Genomic DNA, 27,830 nt, shown 5'->3' with positions numbered 1-27,830 from the left:
AAGTTAGTTTCTAACCAATGTTGCCTGAAGATATGTGGGAAAGAATCTCTATTGGTTATTTTGAAATGTCATTGACCACTTCCCTGAGTTTTTCCATTCTATAAAAAGATGTTTGTTTCTCCACATAAAGTTAAATACATTTTTACTATCTCTTCATAATTACAGGAGGAGCATTAAGAAAAAAAATTTATTTGAAAGGGAAGCTTTTAGATCTCGTTAGACAGATGCTTCTCAGTTATGTTGAATCCCTCCACATTGTTGGTTTGTTCCGCCCCGCCCCTCTTTACTGGGTTGCTATGCAACAGCAGTCAGGTGACTGTCTGCAGACAGAACATGGCTGACCTGTCAGAAGACCAATGAAGGAAAGGCCAAATTTTGCATAATCGATCTTATTTTTTTCCCTCGTTTCTGACCGCAGTTGTCCGTCTTGGGCAGCGTTTGACCCGAGATACTCAAGGTAAGCGTGGGAGTGCTTAAGTGCTGGGCAATTTATCCCCCTGTGTTACACGGAACTGGCTGAAGTCAGTGTTGATGTTGCTAAGTGCTAGCTGTTAGCCAAACAGCCCCCCTCTCAGCTCCCGCTTTTCACCTAAAACAACCAAAATTATGGAGAGATTCTGGAAACTTCATGGAGGTGTTATGAATTATCTTTTGTAAATTTAGCAAGGTAACAGTATAGTGAGCGCCGTCTTTATTGTTTCACAAGTTTGCAATTAAACGTTGCTAAAAGGGGAATTTTTTGTCAGCATTTTATGTGGAATCTGCACATCAGAACAACTCTGTTGCTTTTTGGGGTAAGGACACTATCATCATTTTGACTAATACATACTGTAAAGCTATTATATTATAACTTCTTATTGTAGAAGAACTAATAGGACACAGTTAAATAGGCGCCTGTTTTAGATGCCAATAAGCTTTTACAGAATAATCTCTAATTTTTGATTTAATCTATTTTGAAAAAGATGAAACCTTTGACCCCATCACTGGGTGTAAAGCTGAGGGAGTTATCAGGCAATGATGAACTTCCTGGTTTTGATATCACTGCAACAACCTTTAGTGTTACACTTTTTTTTATTTATTTATTTTTTTTTTTATTATTATTATTGTTATTATTATGTGTAATTTCTGGATCTCATACATTGCCTTCCAAAAATAACTTTTGAGCTTGGTCACATTTTGTGACTGTTGTTGGAATTGTATGAAAACATTTAAAAATATATATTTTTTGATAAATTAGAGTTTATTTCAGTTTAATTTTATTAGGATAATATGAAATAAAGTAAGACAAAGTACTGGATAATTGTGAAGTATAATGAGAATTGTTCAGCTTAGTCTTTCATTGCCTCTAAAATGTTTTCTTAGCTGATTTCTGTGCATTTAATTTTCCCATTAACCGTGTCCAGCTTCCCTTGATCTGTTGAAGAAAAGCATCACCACACCATGATGCTGCCACCACCATGTATATTGATGGGGAAAAGTCAATTCTTGGTGTTAGTTTGCCACAACATATATTGTAAAATTTAACATGGGTCTCATCTGACCAAACTTCCTCCCCCGCCTTAGCTACTTTAGTTTTAGCTAAATCTGATGGAAAGTATTTCTTCTTTTTTTAAAGGTTAATGTGTTTATTCATTTATTGTCCCTGTGGAATGAATACTAAACTAATCTTAGCAGTGGAGCTGTGCTGATCCTTTAGAGAAATGCCGGATGTCTCTTATTTCTGTTTCTTGTTGATGGATTGACGAGCTCTCTTTGAGATGTATTAGCCTTATTATAACCACTTTGTCTCTGATTGACTGTCATGTTTCTAAGTTGTCTTGATGTTTTTTTTCTACTCATGTTTTTCTGGACCTCTTGAGCCCTCTCAGAAGTCAGAACAACTGTACTGTAGAAATACTGATGCTAAATTACACACTGGTGGATTAAATTCTAGATGTTGAGAGTTGTAATAGATTTTGTTAAGGTCATTATCAGAATTTATTGCTTTAAAATTTAGGCTAAAAATAATACCATGCCATATTTTCTAAATTCTTTATTGTTAATAGTCAGAAAACCATGTGCCATTTACTCGCCACTTAGCAATTATGAATCACTTTTTGATTGTAATGTTAAAGAATGTTAACATTGTAAATGTCTAAGAGCTTTTAGCTACCTGAAACTGTTAGTTATTAACTGTTTGTGATATTTCTTGGTCTTCTCTAATTTAAGTTCTTTTCGAACTCCACTTGTAGAATCTCTGAGTTTTAAAAATCCAAACCACCTAACTCTCATTGGTTCTTTTAGTTAGTTAAATCATTTTATTTTTACAGCATTGTAATCATACTATTTAATGCTTCAGCCAGATAGCAAACAAAGCAAGATCACCAACCATAGGGAGGTCGGTATACCTCTAATGAGACCTCTGGTATTATTTTAAAATGACCTTTCTTTAGTGTTTTGGTGTTCCTTTTCATTTTTTTTGACAGGTGCTGAAAAGCCTGCATTAATTATTGATTTCCATCATTACAACAATTTGTTTAATTCCAGATGAGTGCTTTGCCAGATGGAATGGCAAATGGCCCAAGCAGGAGTGAGGCTTTTAGCAAAGATGCTCAGGTTTGGGAGAGACCGTGGAGTCTGGAGGAGATACGACAACACAGCGCCAACTGGTCCTTAGCTGCTGACTCGGGGGTAAGCTTGACACATTATTGTCATTTTTAAGTGTTTGAGAAACACTGCTTGAGAAAATTACGAAATGTGCTTGTAGTAATGCTGCGATAGATCCTGTTCTCATAAATGCTTTTTGATTTCACTTCATAGCTCTTCCTCTTCCTGCAAGACTTCTCTCACAGAATGTTGTCAAAGACACATGAGATTGAAAAGCAGTTGGATGGGCTCATCCGGGACACCAAGGCCACTGACAGCCACCTGCACTCTGTCTTCAATGATTTTTTAATGCTATCTAATACACAATTCATAGAAAACGTAATGCCTCTCATTACTGCATTACACTATTTACTTCTACATTTATATTTCCAGGGAAGTTCTCTAATAAATGCAGCATAATTCAGTGTATCCTGTTGTGTTTTAGAGAGTGTATGATGAAGAGGTGGAGGAGACGATCCCCAAAGCCGAGGCTCCGGAGAAGCAGCCTGATCAGGTACCCTTATTTAATACTAACCATCCTTCATCTGTTACTACCCTTTAATACAGTGCTCTCTAAAAATACTCAAACCAAACAGAAATAGGAATTTATTTTAAATGGAAGTTCATATAATAAACCAGGGGTCTGCAACCTTAACATTCCGGAGAACCATTTCAGCTCTTCATCAAGCCAAATAAAACTAGTTTAGATTCACAAATATTATATCACCTCTTGAAAGAAAGACATGTTTTCTTTATTCCAATTTTATAAACTAAAGGGAAAAAAAACTCTGCCAAAAGAGGTTGGATACATTTTCCTCTGGGTTTTAATATTTTTAGAAAAATAATAAAAACAAATGTAATTTTTTAGACTTGTACAGAAACACAAATTTTGAGAAAGGAATCACTGGTGTTTTAAATGTTGGTCTGTTGAGGAACAAGTATTAAGGAGCAATTATTAAGTGAAAAACTTCAAACTTGCATTTTTATTAAGTCTTCATTTTAAGTTTTTGGTTATTGAGAGCCACTCTGGAGCACCTAAAGAGTTCTTTTTTTGGCTCTAGAGCAACAGGTTTCAGACCTTTGTGACAGACAAAGACAAGTGGTGCTTTCCCATAAAGAGGGAAAAAATAACGCATAGTTCCATTTTGGTTTATTTAACCCTCTAAAGAAAATAAATAAATAAATAAAAGAAAACATACATCACTGAACGGCTGATTTAAGTTTTTACAGTGACTCTAATTAGGACCTCTGAAGGCAGCTTGTTTCATTAAACTGTAATTGTATGATTCTATTGAGGTTTATCCCTGATAATAGGGCTTAGTATAATAGTCATATTTTTTTTTGTTTTTAAATAAAGGAAAATAAACTCTATACAATATTCCTGTCATAGTTATGAGCTACATTGTTTTGATTTATCACATGCTATATCACAAGAAAACACACTGAAGTATTGCTTGCAACATGACTAAATGTATGACCTGCTCTTGTATGCATTTCCATATTTATTCAACTCTTTTTATTTGTGCATTTATTTATATTTTTTTTTATTCAGGAGAAGACACGAGAGCAGAAAGAGGCAGAGTTGATTCCTAAGATGCAGGAAGCCATCAGTTACGGCCTAAAAGTACTGGAGTCAGCCTTTGAGCATCTGGACATCAAAGCAGGGAACTCTGAGTCTGAGGACGAGGAAATCCCAGACAAAGTGGAGTCCATCCTGGAACCCAAGGTAAGCTGTTCATCTGAATGGCCGTTTTTACAATTTTGTCAGGAATGCATCCAGTTAAGAGTTCAGCATTATGAAGTTTCCATGATGGTTGATTATTTTTCTTTCAGGATCTCTATGCAGACAGGCCGCTGCCATATCTGATAGGCTCCAGAGCCTTCATGGAGCAAGACGATGTGGGACTCGGTGACCTGTCGAGTGATGGTGAGACTCTCTCAGGGGCTCTGTCTGTACTACAGTGTGAGCAGTTTGGCTTTAAAAACCATCATGTCATTTTTCAGAAATGTCAGTCGAAAGCGACAGGGACAGTGTCATCGACAGTGAAGAAGACCAAGATGAACTTGTGAGATCATTTTACCAATATTATTATTTTTTTTTTTCTAGGAAATAATTTTTTATTTTTTTTAACAGCACTCTGATGATGACTTTTCCCAGGAGGAACAGGAAACTCACAACAACATTCAAAAGAAGGTATTTTGTTTAATTGTTCTGCCCACATATTATTAAGACCCTTGGCGCGCAAAGTAAAGCATTTTCAAATATCTTTTCTTTTTTCTTTTTTTTTTAGAAGTCATCTATGATTAGTTTTGAAGAAGATGAAGAAGAGGAGGATGAGGATTCAGACTTATTTGAAAAATCTGATGAAGATGAAGATGTTTCCAAGGTATGCTCTGCTTCCATAAATGAATATGACTGTATAGACTTCAATAAAAATATACTGTAAGCATTACATTATGCTAGCTGAGAGGTGCAAATATTTAAAGTACAACAAAAACTAAAATAAGACAGGACAATTAGTATCTAATTTGCCGCATTTCCCAACTTCCAGTTTTCTTTTTGGTTCTTGCAGCACACATTCTTTGCATGTTGTATGTGTTGGCATCATTTTTGTGTTGAGCACAGTTATGTATTAGCACCACAATTGCACTATGTTGCTGTTTATTTTCTGTGATTGCAGTATCTTTCCTTTGAATGTCTTTTCTTTGTTAGTTTAGTTTTCTATGTATTTGTTTGCAGTACTTTTTGTATTTACTGCATTTTCATGTATTTATAGTGCTCTTACCCGTGTGGACCACTATATTAAATGGTTCATATTATCTTGAACAGAATTAACAGATAATATTTTGTGCTTCACAGAACACCCGCTCCTCATCATTTGCTGAGGAGTTAGCCGCCCGAATCAAAGGGGAACAAGTTTCGAGGCCGGATGGAGATCTTGCATGTAAGTCCCTGTCATAATAACTTACTATAGAGGAGATCATCATATTAAAGTTTTCCATTCCTACATCTCGGTGGCCCTTAGGTATGAGAAGGGCTTTATAATTTTGCAACGTTATTGGGATTAAATCAATTATTGACACAATTTTAGATTGGGTATGGAAGTTTCTGTGTGGATAATTTAGTCAACAATCAGGCAAGTGATGTTAAGCAACACAAGATTTATACAGTTATATTTAATTATTGTATTTGGATTATACTTTGTCATTGAAATTTTTATTTTTTATTTTAGTTGGACATTTTGAGTTGATTGGATAAATGTTTGATGTGCTCCTGAAAGCTGTAATTGGTGTTGCATTGGCATCATAGAAGACAAGAGCAAAACATTTAAAAATGTGTGCTTATTGGAGAGGAAGATGGATAATGAATAAAAAAAAACAACTTTTAATATGGGGGTATTTTTTAGAGAACTGAATCAATTTCACCACAACGATCTGGCCCTGCACACTTAATTGTGATTAACCCTTTCACACCTTTGCTTTTATTGTGAAATGCCGACAGCAAGACCTTGAGAGGAAATGCTATGGGGCTGCCAGGGGTAACAGTAGGTCCAAAGCTAAGGGTAAAACATTACTGCTGCGCAGTAATATCTGCTCTGATGGTGATGTCGTAGGCCATAATTAAAAATAATTCTGTCTTAAAAACCAAAACAGCACAAAAAACAGTTTTACCTGCACAAATAAATTAGCGCTGAAAAACTAGGCTAAATTACTTTAATTTAGTTTGGAGCTTAATGGGGTGATAGTTGACCTCTGGATGACCTAAAAAAATTATCTTTAATATCTCTGACACAACAGCAGTACATATGATCTTTTTTTAATTAATGTCTTTCATTTTTACAAAGGACCATTTTAAATGGACAAACCTGCTCTAAAGAAGCAATAACCATTCGGTCCATTTGCTGATTTTTTTTTTTCATATCAGTGCGGTGTCAGCTTCGCGCAGCTGAAGCTCCTCCTATTTGATGATGCGGCCCAGGGTGTAAACACAGTGCATCTGAAATGCAGAGCATTGAACTCTCTGCAGGGCTCACGGGAATCGCCACTCGGTCTGAACCATTACAGAAGTAAAAATAAATTAAAAAAAATAATAATTTGATCTGAAAACTGTCAATAAAAACTACTGCTGGAGGCAAGTGGTGCAACAGATTATCTAAATGCTTCATATGAATTCTCCATCGTCCAACACAACAAAGTTCTGCTAAATCTCATTTTAATGCCATCCCTTCTTTGCAGTTTTCATCTCTCATACAATGCATAAACATACAAATGTTGACTGTGAAACTCTAATTGGATTAATTCAGAATGACCTAAACTAATTCATTGTAATAACAAAGCCAAAGAGCTGCAACAATGTGAATAGAATAAAATCTCACAGTTAGAGGAGTTTCGCTAAACTTTCCATTTTCTCTTCCAGATGTTTTTTTCAATTGTAGCTTGATCTCCGACTGTTTTCTTTCCGAAATTAAACCAATGTCCCCTGATAACAACATGCAATCTGCGAGTATTCACCATAGAATACTATTTTAATTTAGAATTGATGAAGCCTAATAAAATGGACAACTGCTTCTAAGTAAAACAAATGCAGTCATTTAGTAAAAAACTAGGTTATGATAACAGCTGATTGATTGTGGAAGACTCGTACTTCAGGTCTGGAGCACTGGTTATATGCATTTGATTGGTCCGAAACATTTCTGTATCAAAGCCAAATGTATCTTCTGTCAGTTATGTATTTTTAGTATTTTCGGGAGTTATGACTTCACCAATCATGCAACAATTCATCTTGGTTAGGAAGGTAACAGTGTATGAACCATCTCATTAATTACATCTAGAGCTTGTCCAAAATACATGCCGGAACCTAAATCTTCATCCTTTAAAGTTTAGGCTTGTTTTGTTAATTTTTTTATGTCAAACCCAGGCATTAAAGCTCCTTCATTTTTTTTTTCTTTAAACATAACAGTTCCCTGTCCACCATCTTTACATGTGCATGTTTATTTCTTTTGTTTCTGCCATTTCATTATCCTGAAGCATTAGCATCTAAGAGGAAGAGTAAAAGCAGAAAAGAGCCAAAGCCCACAGAGCCAGAGGGTAGGACACTCGGTTATCATCAATCCTGTTCAGCTGCTAAATTAATGTTTGCCCAACACACCCATTAATCTCAAAACTGTTCATTTTACCAACAGCTGAGGACGACAGTGATGATATGTTTAAGCCTCCTAAGATGGATGATCATTATGATGATGAAGATGATGACGAGTTCTCTCCATTTGGAGGAAAAAGTGGCCTCTTCAGTGGAGGAAAGGGTCTCTTTGACGATGATGATGAGGTCATTTATTTTCCCTTTTAACATCTACAAAAGCATAGTAATTAGATTGTAATGTGTCATGTTCTAATGCATCCCACAGGGTGATCTTTTCTCTGAGGCACCAAAACCTGCTTTGGGAGATAAACCAGTAATAAATAAAGACATAAAAAGCAAAGCTCCAACTCCAGGTAAGATTTAGAGATGGAAAAAGATTGATTAGAAGGTTGACACACAAAGTGAGATTAATATTTCAGAATCTCTCAAAACAGATAAGAAGATTCCGGCTGGTGCGGTATCAATATTTCCAGGTAGTAAAAAATTATTACATAAAAAAAATTATTCTGGTAATTCTATTATTTTACCTTTTTTTTTTTTTTTTTTTTTTTTTCTTTTTTAACTTTTATTTAATTTCTCCCAAACATACAAACTTTGTAGAAGACTGGTCAAAAATCAAAAACAATATCAGCACTACATCTCACATGTATATACAAGAGTCCATCCATGAGTTCTATGTCCATAGCAATTGTCCGTTAGAGTCCATTTTACATTCCACTCCCAGTGTTTCCAGTGGTCTCCTCCAGGTGTTTGTAAAGAATTGAAGGCTTCCATCCATGTAATGTCCAAGTCTAATCAGAGTCATGACATCAGCTATTAACGATTTCCATAAAGAAATGGAGGGGGGTTCACTACCCACCCATTTCACCATAATGGCCTTCCTTGCTAACATTAACAGTGACTGTATAACATGCTCATATTTTACTAGTGATTTAGGAATATGTCCCAGCAAACATATCAGTGGGTTTTCTGACACAATTTGACCAATAGCTGTACTGATTTTGGCACATACATCTTTCCAAAATGACTGAATGACATCACATTCCCACAAATAGTGAAACCTGGTGCCCACAGAAATTTTACATTTGAGGCAATTTGAAGAAGTTCCCGCATTGTACTTGCTAAAAATATAAGGAGAAATATATACATTATGCAAAATGTTATACTGCATTTCTTTAAATCTGTTACAGACAGAAATTTTAGATGGCAGGAGCAGGATTTTATCCCATAATTGCGTGCTTATTTCACATTTAAGTAAAGTTTCCCAGGATTTCCTCAACCATGCCAGTTTGTCCAGATTTAGCTGATAGATCTCAGAATAGAATTTTGATATAAAATGTTTGTGGTCCCTATTTTCAAGAAGGAACCTTTCCAGTCTATACGAGTCTGTTGGGTGTATCAATGATTTTGCCTCCTTCATTACATAATGCCTAACTTGTAAATATTTATAGAATTCCTTATTTGATAACGCGTACTGTGTTTTTAAAGAATCAAACGATTTGAATGCCCCATGTTCAAAGAGATCAGAAATTCTAATTATGCCTGCTTTATGCCAACCCAAAAAACTCGAGCCTATGTCTCGAGGCAGGAGATCTGGGTTGTCTATAAGTGTTGATACTATATTAAGCCGGTGATTACTCTTAAACAGTTTTCTCAGCTTTTCCCATGCCCACAAGACATTACTTATCAACTGATTATCCTTCATTATTTGTGGCAAGTCGTTCAACCGTCTTCCTAGCATGTTAGCAGGTGAGCAGGATTTACATAATGATGTTTCAATGTTGAGCCAAGGTGAATCAGGGTGTCCATGTATCCAGGCAGAAATGATCCTGGCTTGTACAGATAGAGCATAATTTTCAATGTTTGGTAACCCCCACCCCCCTAAAGCTCTGGGAAGTTGTAATATCTCTAATTTAATTTTGGGTTTTCTTCCTGCCCAGATGAAGTCTACCATTGCTTTATTGATAACCTTAATGTCTTCTGATTTCAAAATTACAAACAGCATGGCTGTGGGATATATTATTTTAGGAAGGATGACCATCTTAACAAGATTTATCCTCCCCAAAAATGATATTGGAAGAGCCCTCCATCTTGTCAGCATCTCGCACAAACCACGAGTCAGTCCATCGATATTTTGCTTATACACTTGGTTAATGGTTGGTGTAACTTTGATTCCTAAGTATACAAATCCTGATGGGGCCCATCCGAAAGGTTTAATATATGCAGGTTCCCTATCCCCCGCCAAGCTGTTCAGGGTCATTATAACAGATTTATCAAAGTTCACTTTATATCCAGATATGTGACCAAAATCCTTAATACATTTAATCACAGCGGGTAATGAGTCAGTTGGATTTGTCAATGTCAGAAGAACGTCATCTGCATAAAGCAGAATTTTGTGCTCTTTTTCCCCAATTTTGACCCCATGAACATCTGGATTTTGTCTAATGGCCATAGCAAGAGGCTCAATGGCCAGAGCAAACAAGAGTGGTGAGAGTGGACTACCTTGAGCTGTGCCTCTCCCCAGTTGAATGGGAGAAGACAACAGACCATTTGTTAAGACAGAAGCTATTGGAGTGTTGTATATTATTCTAATCCATCTCATAAAATTCGGTCCAAACCCAAATCTTCTCATAATTTCAAACATATTCCCACTCAATCCTATCAAACGCCTTTTCAGCGTCCATAGAAACAACCAACCCTGGAATTTGGTAAAAGTTGACGTAATGGATAATATTGAAAAGGCGTCTTGTATTATAATACGAATTCCTCCCCTTAATAAAACCCGTTTGGTCTGCATCTACAATCGAGCATAAAACTTTTTCTAACCTATGAGCTAAAACTTTTGAGAGTATTTTATAATCCACACCTAGAAGGCTGATAGGCCTATAGGATGAACATAACTCAGGATTTTTATCTTTTTTAGCTATAAGTGTTATATTAGCTCTGTACAAAGTCTCTGGTAGTTTTAGTTCCTCGAACGATTTGTTGAACATTCTAAGCAGCAAGCTGCCTAATTTTCCCTTCATTACCTTGAAAAACTCCACTGGAAAGCCGTCTGCACCCGGACTCTTCCCCGACTGAAGTGCAAATATAGCTTTATCTATTTCCACCTGCGTTATGGGAGAATCCAGCAAGTTAACCTGCTCCTCAGAAAGTTGGGGAAATGTTACATCATTTAAGAAAAATCCGGATAACAGGCTTGTCATGTCAATCTCAGAGCTATACAAAGTAGCGTAAAACTCTTTGAAGCTATCATTTATCTTACGATTTTCCATTTGTCTCTGACCATTAGAATCAACAATCGCCGTGATAAAAGATTTTGCAGGGACATTTTTTGCCAGATGAGCCAAATATCGGTTAGGTTTATTAGCCGATTCAAAAAGTCTTTGTTTAGCAAAAAGAATATCTTTCTCAGCCTTATGCATTATTAGATTTTGGAGAGCTGTCCTAGCGCTTTTAAGCTCATTTAATGTTTCTGTAGATTTAGTACAGTAGAATTGATTGTCCAATTGTTTAATATTATTCTCAATCTCTAACCGCCTTGCTAATCGTTCCTTTCTCTTGTGACTTGTGTATGAGATAATAACACCTCTGAGATAAGCTTTATAACTATCCCATAAAATTCTCGAATCAATATTCTCACTATCATTAGTTTCTAGATAAAATGTTGTTTGTTCATCTAGAATACGTACAAATTTGTCATCCAACAAAGATACTGTGCTCATTCTCCACGACGCTGATCGCTCAATATGTCTTAAAGGCTGCATAACCAGTGCTACCGGGGCATGGTCAGAGAGGCCTATAGGGCCTATATTCACCTGTGTAACTAGCTGACAAATACTTTTGGATACAAAAATGCAATCTATACGAGATGCCGACAAGTGTGGCTGAGAGTGAAATGTATATTGTTTAGACAATGGGTTGTAGTATCGCCAGGTATCCACAAGATTGAGCTCTTTCAGAATTTGTAAAAGGGCCTTTGAATTTTTTGTCAAAGTAGTTTGTGATGGTAATCTGTCCATTAGTGGGCACAAAACACAATTAAAGTCGCCTGCTAAAATAATATTGTCACAGTCCAAGTCCACTAACTGAGTAAATAATGTTGTATAAAAACCTCCATCTTGCACATTGGGGGCATATACATTAGCTAGCAGAATACTCTCTCCATGTAATACCCCTTTAACAAGTATATATCTTCCTTCATTATCTTTGGCAGTAGCTATAGCAGTGAAGGGAAGATTTTTATGTATAAGAATAATTACCCCTCTCTTATTCGTAGAAAAGGACGAAAAGAATATTTGTCCCACCCAATCTCTGCAATATTTTTTGTGCTCATCATCGGTCAGGTGGGTTTCTTGCAAAAAAGCAATATGAATCAAATCTTTCTTTAGAGAGTTCAATATGGCCTTTTTCTTTATCACATTGTTGGACCCTTTAACATTCCATGTACTTAACTTAACTGACATGTCTCAAAATAAATATGAAAATTTGTGTGCCGTTTCCAAAATTAACCAAATTTTTAGTTGACCAGTCTGTAACAATTAACAGTGAATTACCATACCAACCAAGATGTATGTTCTCTGTCACCCGGCCCACAATGTCAATTTCGCGCTGCACACCTGTTTCATCTTCGGCATCGCCCATAGGTTTGTTCTCAACGCCATGGCTAGCTACAGCGTCACTGCTGCCAGCTTTAGCTTTACCTCCTCTTTTGCCCATTTCTCTCTTTTTGCTTTGACCAGGCGTTGCAAAAAAATTGTCCAGCGACATTATAGAACTTCAGCTAGCCACTCGAGGCACTTTTATTTTGGTGAAGGAGCTTAAGTATATATTTTAACAAAGTCCAGTGCGGAGCCAAAAAACTCACGTCTGCTCAGCTCGGCGCATCACGTGACCCCCCATCACGTGACCCCGTAAGATTTTTATTTCTATCCTTCTTTGTACTTAAACAACATTTCTCCGATCAGATAACAGCCTGTTTGGTTCAGGACAAAACAACGACTCAGAGGAGAGAAAAGAGAACGGGACCCCAGCTGCCGGCACCAAAGCATCTCCCAAACAAACTCCTGCACGGCCCAGTGCTGCGGGAATCGGGGGACTGTTTGATGATGAGGATGAAGATGATTTCTTTAGTGGCAAAACCCTGAAACAGTCCGACTCCGGTAAGTACACGAAAGTGGCACTCTAGTACCCCACTCGTGGTTGTTAGGATCCTTATTTGGTTATCTGTTCCTTTTCCAGCTACACAGAAAAACCTTAAACCTAAAAGTTCAATTGACCTTTTTGATGAGGATGAGGATGAGGAAATTTTTAGTGGGAAGTTCAAAGCAGCGACTCCAACGCAAAGCAAGAGGGAGGAGGAGGCAAAGGATTATCCCGCAGAGAAAAAGGTTGATAAACACAAATAATCTTTCCAGGAATTTTCTTGTGTTCCATGTTGTCATTTTTGCATGTTACCATGGTGACGGTGGTTTTCATGTCTAGATGCCAGCTGGGGCTAAATCCATGTTTGGGCCTGCAACTAAAAGCCTGCTAAGTGAAGGCTTGAAAAAACGGCAGCAATCCACCAGCGAGGGCTCTGAGAAATCAGAAGAGGTCTGGATTGATGCTTAATTTAGAGTTATTTATATTATTAATCTAACCTAATTGTGGGGGGATTTAAATGATAGGACAATACAGAGCTGAGGACGATTAAATTTTAATCAACATCGGTCATCCATGTTATGTTTAAGATACAGTTATGGAGGAATTTATTCATGAACCAAATTTAGGGAATATGCTTGATTTAATTAACTTCAAATGATACGTGTAGAAATTAAAATAGACAATAAAAAAAGACTTACAAACAATAACATAAAAATAGACAGCATATTTCTCATTCTGGTTTATAAGCCAAACGACGATCCGATGCATCGATACGTCCCTGGAGAATCGATTCATGTTTTTTTTTTTCCTCCGGTCTATTTTTATCCATTTGCTCCTGGACGCAATTCTCCTCCCGTGCTGCGGTGGCGCTAAACCTATTTTGCCCTCCTACCGCGCATCCTGGTTATACTCTTACAGCAGTGTGTTGCAGTGAACTTTACACAGACATTTTTGATTTATGCCCAATATTGAAGCGTGGTCTGAGCTACACGCTGTGGGTCGGCCGAGGTGATGAGGAAGTGGGGGGGCGAGTTTAGTCCGACAACGGAGGGACATGAGGGCCAAAAAGAATCCAGGTGGAAAAAGGGTCCCAGCGTTCTCGCGCACCTCGCTCTTCTAGCAGGTCAAACTTCACGAGTTGTTTTCCGCAATTTTGGTCATAAAAACAAAACAAGCCAGCCTCCTGTCTGCGGTCAGCTACAATTTGGGACAGGTGCAGTGGAGTGTCTGCAGAGGGGGCGGGGACTTCTAGAGCCGAGGTATTGCATTGCACTCATTGCACTGATTTTGTGCAGTATTTTTGCAGTATTTTTTGATGCAACTTTTCTACCTCTGTTTTTTGCAGTTTTTTCTCAAAAAAAAAAAAAGCATAACGATATTCTAGCTTTCATTGATTTATTTCAAATTTGAAACATTGTCTAGCCTGTGAGGTGTACAAAAAAAAAAAAGAACCAATTAATCGAATCGTATCGTGGTATATTCTTGAATAGCGAAAATAATCGAATCGTTGGGTCAGGAAATCGATACTGAATCGAATCGCCATGATGGCTGTGATTTACACCCCTAGTAGGACCCAGTTAAACATAGGTAGGTAACTCATGACACACTTTGAGTGCAAACATGGATAACTAGATCACCTGTGGGATTTTTCCCTATTATGGAAAGAAATGGAAAAGACCATAGTACCAAAATGGTTGTCAGAAATGTGCTGGTGCAGTTGATACATTCTATTCCTGCAGCTCAGTAAGGTTCATGTCATGTTCTGTGGAGATATAAAGCAAATGGCGAATGGGGGCCTTGTATTGATCCCTGAGGTACACCACGAAATAAACAACGGAAACAAACAGTTGTGCTGATTATGTAAACACAACTTTGTTCCACACTATTTAAGACGAAACAAAAAACAGCTTGGGTAATACAGAAGCTTATGTGAATTTTTTTTTTATGGATGAACACGGTTTTTTGTTGTCAAAATAAACCCGATTATTCTGCTACTCGGATACCATAGAAAAAGTAGAGGAGTAAACCTTGGTGTTTCTCATGTCTTTTGAAGCATGTTTGTGTCAAACCATTGCATTATCTTCATTTACCTTTCCCATTACCATTCTTTGTTTTTATATGTTTCTGAGAAAAAAATCCTTAAAGTTTATCCTTAAGTTTTTGTTGTGCTTGTGTGTACGTTTTTTTTGCCTTTATTTTCTACTTCTTTAGTGAAAGGTTAGAATTCATAACTCCAGGATTTTTATTTTTTCACTTCTGCTTTTGTTGTACATCTGAATTTCAGATTGCTTCTGTTGCCACTAATGTTGGAAAAGCGCCAGTAAAGCCGAGGGAAAATCCTCAGCATACAAGCCTGTTTTCTGATGATGAAGATATCCAGGTACTGTTTCCAGTGAGTGTGAAAAAAGAGAACCAAAGATAAACCTGATAATGCATTTTGTATTTTATTTCTTTTTATGAATTTTAGATTGCTCCTGCTGCTGCTGATGTTGGAAAAGTTCCAGTAAAGTCAGCTGAAAATCCTCAGCATACGACCCTGTTCTCTGATGATGAAGATTCTCAGGTACCATCTTCATAGACAAAAATGGAATAAGTCATATAATGCATTCAAATTACAACTTATATACTTTCTCCTCAGTTATTTCCAGGTATCACCAAGAGCCAGTCTAAGCCTGAACCTACACATGTGGCTAAAACCAGCAAGCCCCCGCTGTCATTATTTTACGATGAGGAAGAAGAGGTGAAAATAATTACTTTGCAATAGAAAAAGAAAAAGAAATTGCTTTGTTTAGGTGATATCACTACATGTTTATTTTTTTTGTACCTTGCAGGATCTGTTTGCATCTGCCTCCAGTTCGAAAGGCAAACCTTCCCAAGCTAAAGCCTCGGTACCACATCCCACCAAAGCTACATCCAGCTCCCTTTTTAGTGATGATGAGGTATGAGAATAGAAAAAGTACCCTTTTCTTTTCACTACCAGCATTTCCCTCAAATTTAAAAATATGTTTTTTTTCTGAAATGACAGTATCAGTGGATGAATTCAAACAGTAGCACATCAAAGGCAGACAGTAAACCAGGAGGAATAAAAACCAGCACCAGTGCCCCATCTAATCTCCCAAGCTCTAAAGTATCTCCAAATAGCAGTCTGTTTGACGACAAGGATGATGACGATCTGTTTGCCCAGACAAAGACATCAAGGTTTATACAGTTTGAATCTCTTGACACTTTCCTACTAAAGTTACATTTGATTTAAAATATTTGTAGCTGAGGAACTTTGTGTTACAAATCCTTACATCCCTTCTTGTACTGTTTCTCTTCATAAAGTCAAAAGAAGTCACAGAGGGTATCGCTCCTGTTTGAAGATGAGGGTGATGATGATGAAGGAAAAGACCCTTTGTTTGGCAATAAACCTGCAAACACTGGACCCCCACCTAAAGTGAGTGAACAAACATTTGTTGTATGATTAAAGGAAATTCAGGTTAATTTACACACATTCATTACAATCATTAACAGCAGATGTATTATTAGTATATCTCAGTAATCAGCCTCATATCAGAGGTTGGTGCGAATAATGAGCCATTTCCTCTCCATTTGTTGATTTAAAGGTTTTACTCTAACTCTTATCAACATTTTAATGGTCTTTCAGAAACAGAGAAATGTGTTTTGCAGCCATAAAGTCTGATTTAAAGACATAAAATTAACCAAAAAAAGAGGTGACTTAAATGTTAGAAAAAGAAGGGAGGAATTAAAAGTCTTGAACCAACTTGCTTTTCTGTCTTGACCCGCCCCTATATGAGACTAAGCCGGGCATACACTGTACGATTTTCTTTTTTTTTTTTATCCCTTTTTGGGCCGATTTTCCAGTTGTGCCAGAACTTTTTCGATCAGTCCGAGTTTCAGCCTTATCATGCGTCCTTCTTATACAGAGGGTAACGATGGTCAATTAGCTCTCCAGAGTAAGTAGATTCGTAACCCTGCCTTCTGCTCTCCTCTATCGTGTCTACTGTCATGATTCATGCCGCTATGATTTCATTAAAAATGAAAAATGGGGAATAGATAAGCAGATCATGGCTTATCTATAGTGAAAAGAAGGACTGGGTTATTTACTTTTGTTGACACATTTTTGGAAACAGGAAGGAACAATCAGCTAAGTTAGAATTGGCTTAGTGATTGGAAAATATTTCATTCCTTATGAGACAGCATTAAAAGTCAGCTGAGCACATTGCATATATGAAAAGAAAAGGGGACAATAGAAAACATAAAGGAAAACAGCAAGAAAAGAGATAAGAAGAGAGAGAATAAAGGTAGAACAAATAGTGTATGAGTCTGTTTTATGTGTCGTCTTCTCAATTAAGAGGGCCCCCTACCTGTCTTTGCCTAAGCCCCATATCTCCTAAATCCGCCCCTGCTTTTACTGTATCATGAAGTTAAGAAGTAGAAGTTGTTGCTGCTTAACTCTAGTTCACATTGTACAATTGACAGGCCATATTGGCCACGTCTACACAGCTATTTTCTGGTCCAAATACACTGTCTTCTGTTCTTTTTGAAGCTTTCAGCACACACAATCGCCTAAATTACCAAGGCAACGAGTTTAGCTTTGGTGACCCTCATGTTCCTTCTGTGTTGTCCGACTTTGTCTCCTTTGTCCTCTATTTCAAGTCCAACGTGTGTTTTTGGACATAAAGTGTGAGCTTGTATGCTCGCTTCAGAGCATCGGGTCGCAGTGTGAGAACATGCATCGTGAGCTGTGAAGTTTTAAACCCTGCGGTTTCGTCGTACAGTGTGAGCTGTAGCTGTGTGCAACGATTGAAAAAATCGTACAGATTATGCCAAAGAAATTAGAATATTAACTGGAGCTGCTAGATTCAAGGACAGGAGATATCAGGAGCGGCTGATCAACCAATCAAAAGGAGACTTTGGTTTTAAAGTTTCATACTTTTCCTTTTTGGTATGGCTTCGAGCTGACGTTTTTTTGTTTAGATTTTGCATTAGTAATTTAACTTAATCTTAATATGAATAATATTAAATACATATCTTTTTTTGCACTTTAAAGAATGAATTTTTGAAAAGACCCGCTCACTGCATTTAAAAAAAAAAATGCACATGCACAACCCTGTTCCCGCTCCCATGAGAGAATGCCTGTTAAACAGGTGTGAGAGCATGCACAACAGGGGCGTCTCTAGGTTTAAGAAACAAGGGTGGCTCAGCCCCTAGAAGATAATGCGCGCGCCAAATTTTTTCAGTGCACCTGCTAAGGCGTTGTCTAAGACAAGGGTGTAACTTTGTGTTGAAAGTTGGTGGGGACGGCTCATAAGGAAAGGGAGCTACCTGCGTGACGCCTTTTTTTTTTTTGTTGGAAAGGATAAAGCCAAAAAAATGCAAATAACATTTATCAATTTAATGCTTACAGTTGAAAACATAACTGTTACAATATTCACTTATATATTTTGTGCAAAAAATATCAAATAAATCTAAACAGACAGTACAAATCAAAGAAATCAAATAAATATATCAATTTTGTAGAACATTTATTGACAGTCAATTTTGGGTCACTTTTTAAAATTAATTTACTTTTAAACCAGGACTTGGACAAGATCTTATGGGACCTTAAGCAGAATATGATTAAGCAACTCCGTCTTTCTGTCAAGAACATCCACTAGCAGGGTATCCAGGGGGGGATTTACCATTAGGCAATACTAGGCAGTTGCCTAGGGCCCCAAGTTCTGGGGGCCCCATAAAACTCTGTTTCCATGTATGGTTAATACAACTAATCCTTATTTGTGCACATTAATTATGTTTTTGATAAAAATCCTTTGGCTAAAATGCCATCAGAACGCTGATAAATAGAGAGGAAAAAGGGACAAAACCTAGAACAAATAATGGATGTCTATTCTATTAACATTTCTCTATCTGTAGAATGGGTCTGTTTTATGGGTTTTCTTCTCAGGGGGCCCCCTGCCTGTCTTTGCCTAGGGCCCCAAATTTCCTAAATCCGCCCCTGAGGGTATCAATACTGATTTGATAGAATCTGGGAGAGCGGACTATGTTCAACCATCCATTTTCTTTAACCTTATCCCTCAGTGGGATCAGGAGGTGCTGGTGCATATCTCTAGCTACGTTCTGGGTGAGAGGTGGGATCACCCTGGACAGGTCACCAGTCTGTCGCAGTATGTTCAACCAGCTTAAAAGTAATCGGTAATCAGATTTATTATTTGCACTTTTACTAAGTGAACTTTCTAACTCCCTTAAATCTGAAATTCCAATGCCAAAATTGTTTAAATCTTTTATCTTTGGACCCCCTGCAGAGTGACGTCACACCTGCAGGATCCTATCCTTACCTTCCTGCTAGATTGCAAAAAGCAGCTTGCTCATGAGTTGTCAACATAACACGCTAAATCGTAAATGTACGTGTACATATAAAAGAAAAAGGGGCGCAGTGCTTGCTACTGAATGGCAACACTATCAAAGTCAGGAAAAAGTTTTAAGTAAAGCCGGGATTAAAATAGTAGCTACAAGAAGCTTCAAATAAAAGGTGTTCTTTATGTTCAACCTAAGCACCAACTCCGATAGACCATCAGTAGAGCAGGTGTTTAAATTAATCAATCACTGCTGCGAAAGCTTATAGCAGTGAAAGCTAATATACCACAGCCATCACTTAATAAACGCAAAATAAACAACCCTCTAAAAACGGAAAACTGTAATGGACTGAAAGTCCTGTTTTTTATGTGGGAAATTATTTGCGTGTGTTTTAGTATAATTCTGATATATTGGCGCTGTTGTCTGTTTCTATGGCAACGATACTGAATGTAGTGTAGCTTAGAGATCTGCATGGGTCGAGTTTTACCAACCCGCACCCGCCCGAACCCGTTAGGATGACTACCGAACCCGACCCGTCACCCGCGGATATCTTCAATTCAAATGTTATGGGGAGAGGTTGGAGGGGGGTGATGGGGAGAAAGCGAGAGGCAACAGATTCTTTTTTCTGAGTTTTTTGTCGGGGTTTGTGGACGGTGAGCAGCGGGGAGAACTTTTTTATTTTCTTTCTGAGGAGCGGCATTAATGGGGTTTTAATCAGATATACACAGCACCGAAAGCAAAATACGTGTACAAAATATTGTTGGGGACATGTCCACACCAGTCCTTAAGGAAGTTACGCCTATGATTGTTCAGATTAACTTGTCTTCTTTATGGCTTTTATTCGGTGCTTTACTGCATTTGTTTTGGGAAAATATGAGGAAAAAATAAATACAGAAAAAAAAAAATATTTTTTTTTAAATCGCAAAATAATTATAGGGTGGCTAATGCCAAAGAAAGGGTGACTGAAGCCACCCTTAAATAGGTCTAACGACGCTTATGATGCACAAGCCCATTTCTCTCCAAAAGAAGATTTGTAATTTTTCCACTATGTCAGACTCACAACAGGTGTTATGCCAAGAAATACCTGCCTGCTGAGAATGACCTACCCTCTCACACACTGATGAGAAACTGATTGAAATATGTACGAAAAGGGAACTTTTAAACATATTTTTAATGTTTTCATATTTGTTATGCATGGATGCTCTGAAATTAAGAGTTTTGATGGACACATAAATGCCCAGAAATTCTTGCCTGCTGAGAATTACCTCCCCTGTCGCACGACCACGCATCGCCCTAAACTCTCGCACATAGATGAGAAAATGGATTGAAATATGAATGAAAAGGGAACTTTTAAACATATTATTCATGTTTTGTCAGAAATTATATAGAATGTTGTTGATAGCAAAAGCAGAAAATGCCGTCCACTGAGCAGAGAATATATTCATTGGACACTGACTGTGGCACATCAACTAAAACGTCTCCATACAAGTAAAAATTATACCCATTCAAATGTATCTGTCCACCAAAACTCTCAATTTTAGGACATCCATGCATTAGAAATATGAATATATTAAGAATATGTTTAGAAGTTCACTTTTCATTCATATTTCAATCCGTTTTCCCCTCAGTGTGTGTCAGAGGGGAGGTAATTCTCAGCAGCCAGGTATTTCTCAGCATAACAGCAGTAAGTGAATATGGGGACGAGCACGTAGGACAACCTTACCTAAAAATATCACCAGAATGATTGACAATTAGGGGAACCAGTTATTTTGATGATCCACCCGGAAAACAAACCATTAAATTTAGGCTTGAATTGAAATAATTTGATAAGCAACGCCTACTACTATCAGGTTTTCATTAGTTGCTTTCTCTTCTACTATATTTTTTAATGCTATTTTTTTATTCTTAGTTTGTTTTAGAATGTTTAGAAAACATACAAGCACTCTGTGGGCCTGATCTTGAAACGTTTGTCCATATTAAAACACAAATCAATCTTCATACAAGATGAAAAGCGATTTTTGCGTTTAAAATCAGCAGGCAGCGAATGCAAACTTTTTTGAGTGTTTGTAGCTCTAACTTGTGGTAAATAAGTTTTTTTTTTCTCCCTCAGTTTTGTTTTAGAACATCTACATTTTATAAGATTATTATAAGCTACCTTGTTTTGCATTATATTGGGTCAAGCCAAGTTCTTAAATACAAGGTGTGCAAACATTTAAAAAGAGCTTTTAATTCCCACTGTCCAGCTAAAAAAAAGCTCATGCAGTCCAAATTTAATTCATAATCCACATATTTTTATAATTTGCAGTAATATGGAACAATTTGTTTCAGTTATGGTTTTATGAAAGCACTTTGTACAGATGGTAATTTATGGTTCAAAGTCAAAATGATTACTAAGCTGTATTTGCTCTAATATGCATATTTAAAAGCACGTTATTTTCTTTATCCTCTTTAGTCCATTATTTAAGGGACCAATATGGAAGGTCCAAAGTGTCACTGGAGGTCCTAATAGGAGGCTTCAGGTCATTAACCTCTTCCTTAAATCAACAATCCCTCAGTCAACTGAGCATTGTGTTTCTCTGCTTTTTCTTGTTTAGCTTATTAACTGTCTGGTAACTTGTTGGATATTTGATATATTTTTTTTTTTTTGCATTGCTTCATATTTCTCTCTTATGTAAAGCCTTCCATGTTGCCCTCCTTTAGCATGGAAAGTATGCCTAAAATTGAAATGGTAATTGAAACTTAAAGTATTACCAAGCTGTGCTAAATCCAAAATAAAAGCCGGATTAGATTTAGTATTTCTTACTAAATTCTGCAGAGTCTGAAAGAAACTAAGAACCACAACTATTCCTGAAGGTAGAACTGTCTTGTGCATTATTATTATTATTTATTCAGGCTTTTAAATTTCTAAATGACCAAAAGAAGAATAATCAGATGAAAGCACCCTGTATAAAGCGACATTTAAAAAAAACTACTTTTGAACATAATGCATTAGATGTCCTACAAAGACCCTCTTTAGAATCTATAGATGAAAGCAGTTTGAAGGCTCAGGTTTGTGTGTTCATGCATTCACACGTCACTGTTTCATTATGTATAATTTCCTTAGATACCTGCAGCCACGTCACAGTCCCTAAAGTCAGAGGAAGTTTCAGTGTTTGAGACCCCTGCAAAAAACAAACCTGAAGTTCAGCCGAAACCGGCTGAAAAGAAACCCGAACCACTGCCAACTGTGCCATCACAAGACAGCAATGAAATCCGAAAGAAGCCTGCTGGAGCAGTCAGTCTCTTTGGTGGCATTGACGTTCTCGGCAACAAGCAGACAAAGGATCCTCTGGACGAAGAAGATGAGGATGACATCTTCCTCTCGAAAGGCAGCCCCCCACCAATGTTTAGGACGGAGGAAAAGAAGCAAGACAAAGGCAAAACAAAAACTGTTAGCCTGTTTGATGAGGATGAGGAAGACGAATCAGAATGGAGTGATCCAATATTTCCACCCAGTAAGCCCACAGCAGGAGAAACACTAAAGGTTTGTCTGTTTGTACCAGACCAGAGAGTGCAGCGAAACTGATCCATTTGACGCTTCTGCATTTAAATTGTAATATTTTCTCTCAGCCCACAGAGGAGCAACAGCAGAAAACGAGCACAGGGGTTTTCCAGGATGAAGAGCTGCTGTTCAGTCAAACGCAGCAGAAGGACAATGACCCTGATGTTGATCTCTTTGCAGTTGCAGCAAAAACTGAGGTAGGCACATGTTTCGTTGTTATGCAAATTCAGCCTTAACAATTAGTTCTAAGTTCAGTTCTGAAATTAAAGTTTTATTTATTTATGCTCATATTTCACCACCTAATCATTATAAAGTAAGATTACTGTTCCAGCTGAAATGTATTATTGTTATTTCAGAATCAGACTCAGACAGAATCAGACATACTTTAATAATCCCAGAGGGAAATTACTTATTTGAGTTTTTTTTTTTTTTTTTGGCAAGTGTTTGCAACCTTTGCTGATCTCCCACTATGCAGAAACATCTCGAGGCTTATCCTGTGGTGATAATGATGATGAAAATGTCCTACAGGCTGTGCATAGGACTGTTTTGTTTTCAAAGTTCTGCAAAATAAGCTAGTAAAGTCTTGAATATATTTATGAACAACGCTGTGGTTTCTCTCACCCTGCTATGCGACTAACATGTTCTTCTGTAGGGAGTTACAGATGTTTTCATTAAACAAATATCTTTGCTGAATTTTCAGAACTCTAAGGTCAGTGCGGTGAAACCAGTAGCACACAGTCTGTTTTCAGATGATGAAGAAGATGACATTTTCAAATCTGTCAAGGCAACTCCTCCTCCTCCGGTAACAATATGTTTTTATGAGTTGGAGAAAACTCCATCTATCCTTTTAATAAATAACTAAGCCTGTTTTTTTACTTTTATATCTAGAAAGTTGCCAAGAAACCAAGTAACCCTCTTGACAAAGCACCACTTGCAAGCCCAGATCCTGTTTCAGAGATTCAGGTGACTATGAAATATTTTTTGTTTTAATTTTATTATTGTTTTAATGATATAACACGGCGATAATTTTGTGATTTTTAGAAGTATTATTTGGTTTTTAAATTTGCTAAATGTTTGTTTTTTCTCGGTTTAAAGTAGTTAAGTGCTTTTTTTAATTTCTTTTATTTCCAAGAAATTAGATAAATAGATTTTTTTTTTTTTTTTTATGTTGGATACATTTCTGATCCTGTTGTAATTTAACCACACAGAAATCAGCAACAAGCCATGTAAAACCTAAAGATCCCTCATCAAGGATTGGGAAACTTCAAGTAATTTTCCCCTGCTTTTTTTATTTTTACTCCATCACAACCATTTTATTGCTAACCTGTCACTCTTTATTTTTCTTCTTTTTTTTTTTGCTGTTGTTGGGCAGCTCTCCATTATTGCTGCTCTGAAACATTTTTCCAACTACTTTTTCATTTTCCATTCTAAAACGTTTCCCAAAGCTTAGTAGCCTGGCTTGTCTATCTGGAAAAAACATTTTTCTTTTTTCGAGAAACGTTTTCGTGCTCCTCTTTGCAGCTTTAGCAGTTACTGCTGTCAACTTTTGCTCTTGCACCATTTTCCTCCTCAGCTCTGGCTTCTCGTTTCTCTGAACCACACAGAGGAACTTAATAGTTACAGAAGTGATATAAATCTTTAGTCTTGGCTTTTTACAACTACTGAATGTTCTTGGTGAATGTCAAGTTTACTATCTTGTTAAAAAGAAAACCCACTTGATAAATATTGTTTTTTTTTTAAACTTCAGGCTAATTTGATGATCAACCCTGCTGCTTTGCTCCCTGGTGCTGTGTCCAGCATGTCAGGGACTCTGAGCTCTTCGTCTGGGGTGTCCAGCTCCAGCCTGAGCCCCAGCCCCGTATCAACCCCCATAGGAGCACATGAAGAAAGTGAAGGGGGGGTGAGCTTTGATACACCAGTCCAGGTCACAACCCTCCAGAGTGCACACAAGGTGAGTTCGGAGTTTAGTGTCATCTGTTGTCTTTTAACTGCCTCTGCATTTTCTGCATTACTAGCAAAAATCTCCTCACGCAGGACCGTGCAAAAGGTTCGGCTCTCCGAAGACCCCAGTCCAGAGCGGCAAGGCAGCAGGCGGTTAAAAAGTTGATGGGAGACAAGGTTCAGGGCAAAGGAGATGATTTTGGGCCAAGTCCGAGTGTTTCCAGCTTATTCGTACCCACATCTGACGAGTCCAGCAACAAACCCATAAGCCCAACATCACCTTACTCATCTCAACTTTCAACCTCACCCATGCCCTCACTTTCACAACCGTCTTCCTCTCAGACCTCCTCCAGGCCCTCGGAGCTGTCACTGCCAGTATCGGCAAACTCAGGAAGTAAAGACTTCAGTAAAGACAGCATCAGTACGAAGAAACAACTATTGTTAGAAGACGATGACCTCTTTGATTCAGACGGTCTTTTTGGGCCTAAAACGGTCCTTAACAATCCCCCCCCTAAAGATACCACCAAGGCCAGTGATCAAAAGGCTGCTAGTGAGGCAGCACTGAAGAAAGAAAAAGATCCCAGCAGTCTTCCATCTATTTTTGATGACAACACAGATGACCTGTTCAAAAAGGTTAAACCGCAGTCTGTGACAAAGAAAGTTAAGACATCGCCTTTTATGGATGACGATGATGATGATGACGACATATTTGGACTTAACAGCAGTAGCACTACTACACCCAAATCTAATAAGAAAATCAAGAATGGCAGTAGTACTTCAACACCAGACATTTTTCAGGTAGTATAACAGTTTTTTTTTATTTTATTCTTGAGGATTTTATTAAGGCTTCTGTGTGTCCGGGTTTGATTTGACTCCTCTTGCTGAATTTCTTTTAAAGGACGAAGCCACCATTGTGCCTAAAGCTGACAAGAAGCTCAAAGAGAAAAGCATTGACGCTACCTTGCTTGACAACACTGTGGATATTTTTGCAGACCTGACAGACACTTTTAAACCAAAACAAAAGTCCAAACTAAAGGGAGAGACCAAGTCCATATTTGATGATGACATGGGTAAGCCTCAGTGACACATCCACAGCCTTCTGTGTTCCACATCTTCATGAAGAATAAACTTAATTTATTTTATAGTGATTTTGAGTGATACGCCAATGCACAACTAGTGATGTGTAATGGTTAAGTGGGGGGAAGACGATGTATCCTACAAATATTTGTTCTAAGGTCCAACTACGTCCTCAGTCAAGCTCAGCAGCTCCCCACTCTCACTGTGAGCATTGTAAATGAAGCACTGCTTCCCCCCCTCTAAAGTCAGAAGACAATTTGACCAATAATTTTTTTTTACAATAAATTAGTAATACCTAAGAAAACCTTAAAATATTGTTTAGAGTGTCATGTTTGGTTTACTTACATATTTCTGGACACTTATTTAAATAGCATCTGTGATTCTGTTGAGGAAGCATGATCCATGCCAAGATTAAAAAAGGGGAGATTTAAGATTTTTAAAGGAGATTTTTTTAAACAAAAAATATATTTTTGTGCCCTTTTAATTATATATTTGTTTTATCCCTTTATTTTTACTATTGAAGCTCTTGAACACCATTTATGACTTACCCCTCCTCTTAATGATTATGCACAACTTTGTGTGAGTGTATCACATTCAATCTAGCAGTAAACTTGGACTTTTGAGGTTTAAATGTGACAAGATTTAACAAAAAAAGGTACCTTAGTGAGGCGCTATAGATCATCATTTGTCTTGCTTTTTACTTTTATTTGTCATATTTTAACATGTTTTCACCTCTTTGCACTTAAAGATGACATTTTTACAACAAGCACAGCAAAGCCGGTGCCGAAGGCCCCTGATAAATCAGAGAGAACTCCACCAGCCAAGGAGACCAGTACTGCATCGGATGCCAGCAACATATTTGATGACCCTCTTAATGCTTTGGGTGGGAACTAATGTGTTGGAGTGGCCTGAATTTGTATGATTTTGGATCTTTCTGCCTCTTCATTAGGTGATCAAGAAAAGATATCTGACGCACTGTTGATAGTATATTTATTGCTATAATATATCAGTATGTGGCTTATTCGTGTCTGATACAGACTATAATTAATATGATTCCATTCATCTTTCAGCAGTTTGCAAAATTATCCTGGCATCATTGGTAATATAACTGTTTAGTCTTTATAATACATTATAGCACTTTATAAGCATACATTATGCTTAGTCTCAAGGCCTGCAGAAATTAAGTTTTTGTTTAATTTGAGTTTTGAGATGTCATGTCTTTAGTTTTGTGCCATATCATTCATAATGTCTTAGTCATTTTTGAAAATGTTTTTAAGAATTTCATCCATTTCCTAACTTTGACGATGATAAAGACTATGATTTTTTTTAATGACTAAAATGAAACATATTTTATCTGATTTGTCCTGTCCATTATTTCCAATGTAAGGGGGTGTTTAATTAGTTAGTTGGTGTCATTGGACCCATTTTATTTATTTATTTATTTTTTTTGGAAAGGTAGTTGATATCCAAATCCTTTCAGGAGAAACTTACACTTTACAGTCAAAGAGACACTATATAAACATATGGATGTTTAATATCAATGATACTGATGTTTTTAAACAAATGTATCAGTTACAGTAATGAAAAGACCTGTTTTAACCTGATAAATGTAATCATGGATAAAGCAGATTATGCCTCGGAAGCCATAATATAACTTTAAGATGGAGATTATAACTAACCCCTTAACAGGACAATTGTAAACAACATCCTGAAAACACTAACAGAAAACAGAAAAATATCCTGCCTCTTCTTCCACCAATTACCCCAGCTACATCAAAAATACTGACCTTCTCCAGAACTTAGCAAAATTTAGGGAAGTCTCCTTTTCACTGTGTTTGCAGAATATTTCTACACAAATATTTAAAAAGAGAAATGGAAGAAATCTGAATAGCTGCAGGAAAACCTAGACCCACCAGTAAGGTTAAATCCTTAAGGTTCTTAAACTCCACTAAGGCAACAATCACTTCCTCTTTTGTGGTTCCTGTAAATCTGTGATTGTAATTG

The 27,830-nt window shown here is 37.2% G+C and overlaps 1 protein-coding gene across 3 annotated transcripts; it reads left to right on the top strand.

Annotated features, from left to right (window-relative positions):
- The first annotated feature begins 309 nt into the window (after positions 1 to 309).
- On the top strand, positions 310 to 27,184 carry washc2c (WASH complex subunit 2C). Of its 3 annotated transcripts, XM_038292960.1 has the most exons (32): positions 310 to 457; positions 2,527 to 2,670; positions 2,800 to 2,964; positions 3,071 to 3,139; positions 4,178 to 4,351; positions 4,459 to 4,552; positions 4,630 to 4,691; positions 4,760 to 4,819; positions 4,917 to 5,012; positions 5,486 to 5,570; positions 7,654 to 7,713; positions 7,809 to 7,951; positions 8,031 to 8,118; positions 8,200 to 8,238; positions 12,733 to 12,927; positions 13,007 to 13,155; positions 13,250 to 13,360; positions 15,195 to 15,290; positions 15,378 to 15,473; positions 15,549 to 15,650; positions 15,742 to 15,849; positions 15,936 to 16,108; positions 16,235 to 16,346; positions 22,371 to 22,790; positions 22,877 to 23,005; positions 23,509 to 23,610; positions 23,697 to 23,771; positions 24,017 to 24,076; positions 24,556 to 24,759; positions 24,843 to 25,547; positions 25,648 to 25,819; positions 26,575 to 27,184. In XM_038292960.1, exons 2-32 carry the CDS (start codon positions 2,527 to 2,529, stop codon positions 26,718 to 26,720), a joined length of 4,434 nt encoding a protein of 1,477 aa, XP_038148888.1. In that variant the 5' UTR covers positions 310 to 457; the 3' UTR covers positions 26,721 to 27,184. The 3 variants fall into 3 exon arrangements, with proteins under 3 accessions (XP_038148888.1, XP_038148891.1, XP_038148890.1); XM_038292963.1 differs by lacking the exon at positions 7,654 to 7,713; XM_038292962.1 differs by lacking the exon at positions 24,017 to 24,076.
- The last annotated feature ends 646 nt before the right edge of the window (positions 27,185 to 27,830 follow it).

Source organism: Cyprinodon tularosa, unplaced genomic scaffold (genome assembly GCF_016077235.1).
Source record: "Cyprinodon tularosa strain WSP-4 unplaced genomic scaffold, ASM1607723v1 ctg32, whole genome shotgun sequence".
Taxonomy (NCBI): Eukaryota; Metazoa; Chordata; class Actinopteri; order Cyprinodontiformes; family Cyprinodontidae; genus Cyprinodon; species Cyprinodon tularosa.
Note: the sequence above shows the minus strand (reverse complement) of the source record. Positions and strands in the feature narration are given on the sequence as shown.

What these genes read in the sequence shown, in the direction of transcription:
- washc2c (XM_038292960.1), top strand. Translation starts at nt 2,527, where the DNA reads ATGAGTGCTTTGCCAGATGGAATGGCAAATGGCCCAAGCAGGAGTGAG. An exon ending in AAAGCCCACAGAGCCAGAGG is followed by an intron (nt 7,714 to 7,808) that starts GTAGGACACTCG and finishes TTTTACCAACAG; the next exon opens with CTGAGGACGACAGTGATGAT. An exon ending in CAAGGATTGGGAAACTTCAA is followed by an intron (nt 24,077 to 24,555) that starts GTAATTTTCCCC and finishes TTTAAACTTCAG; the next exon opens with GCTAATTTGATGATCAACCC.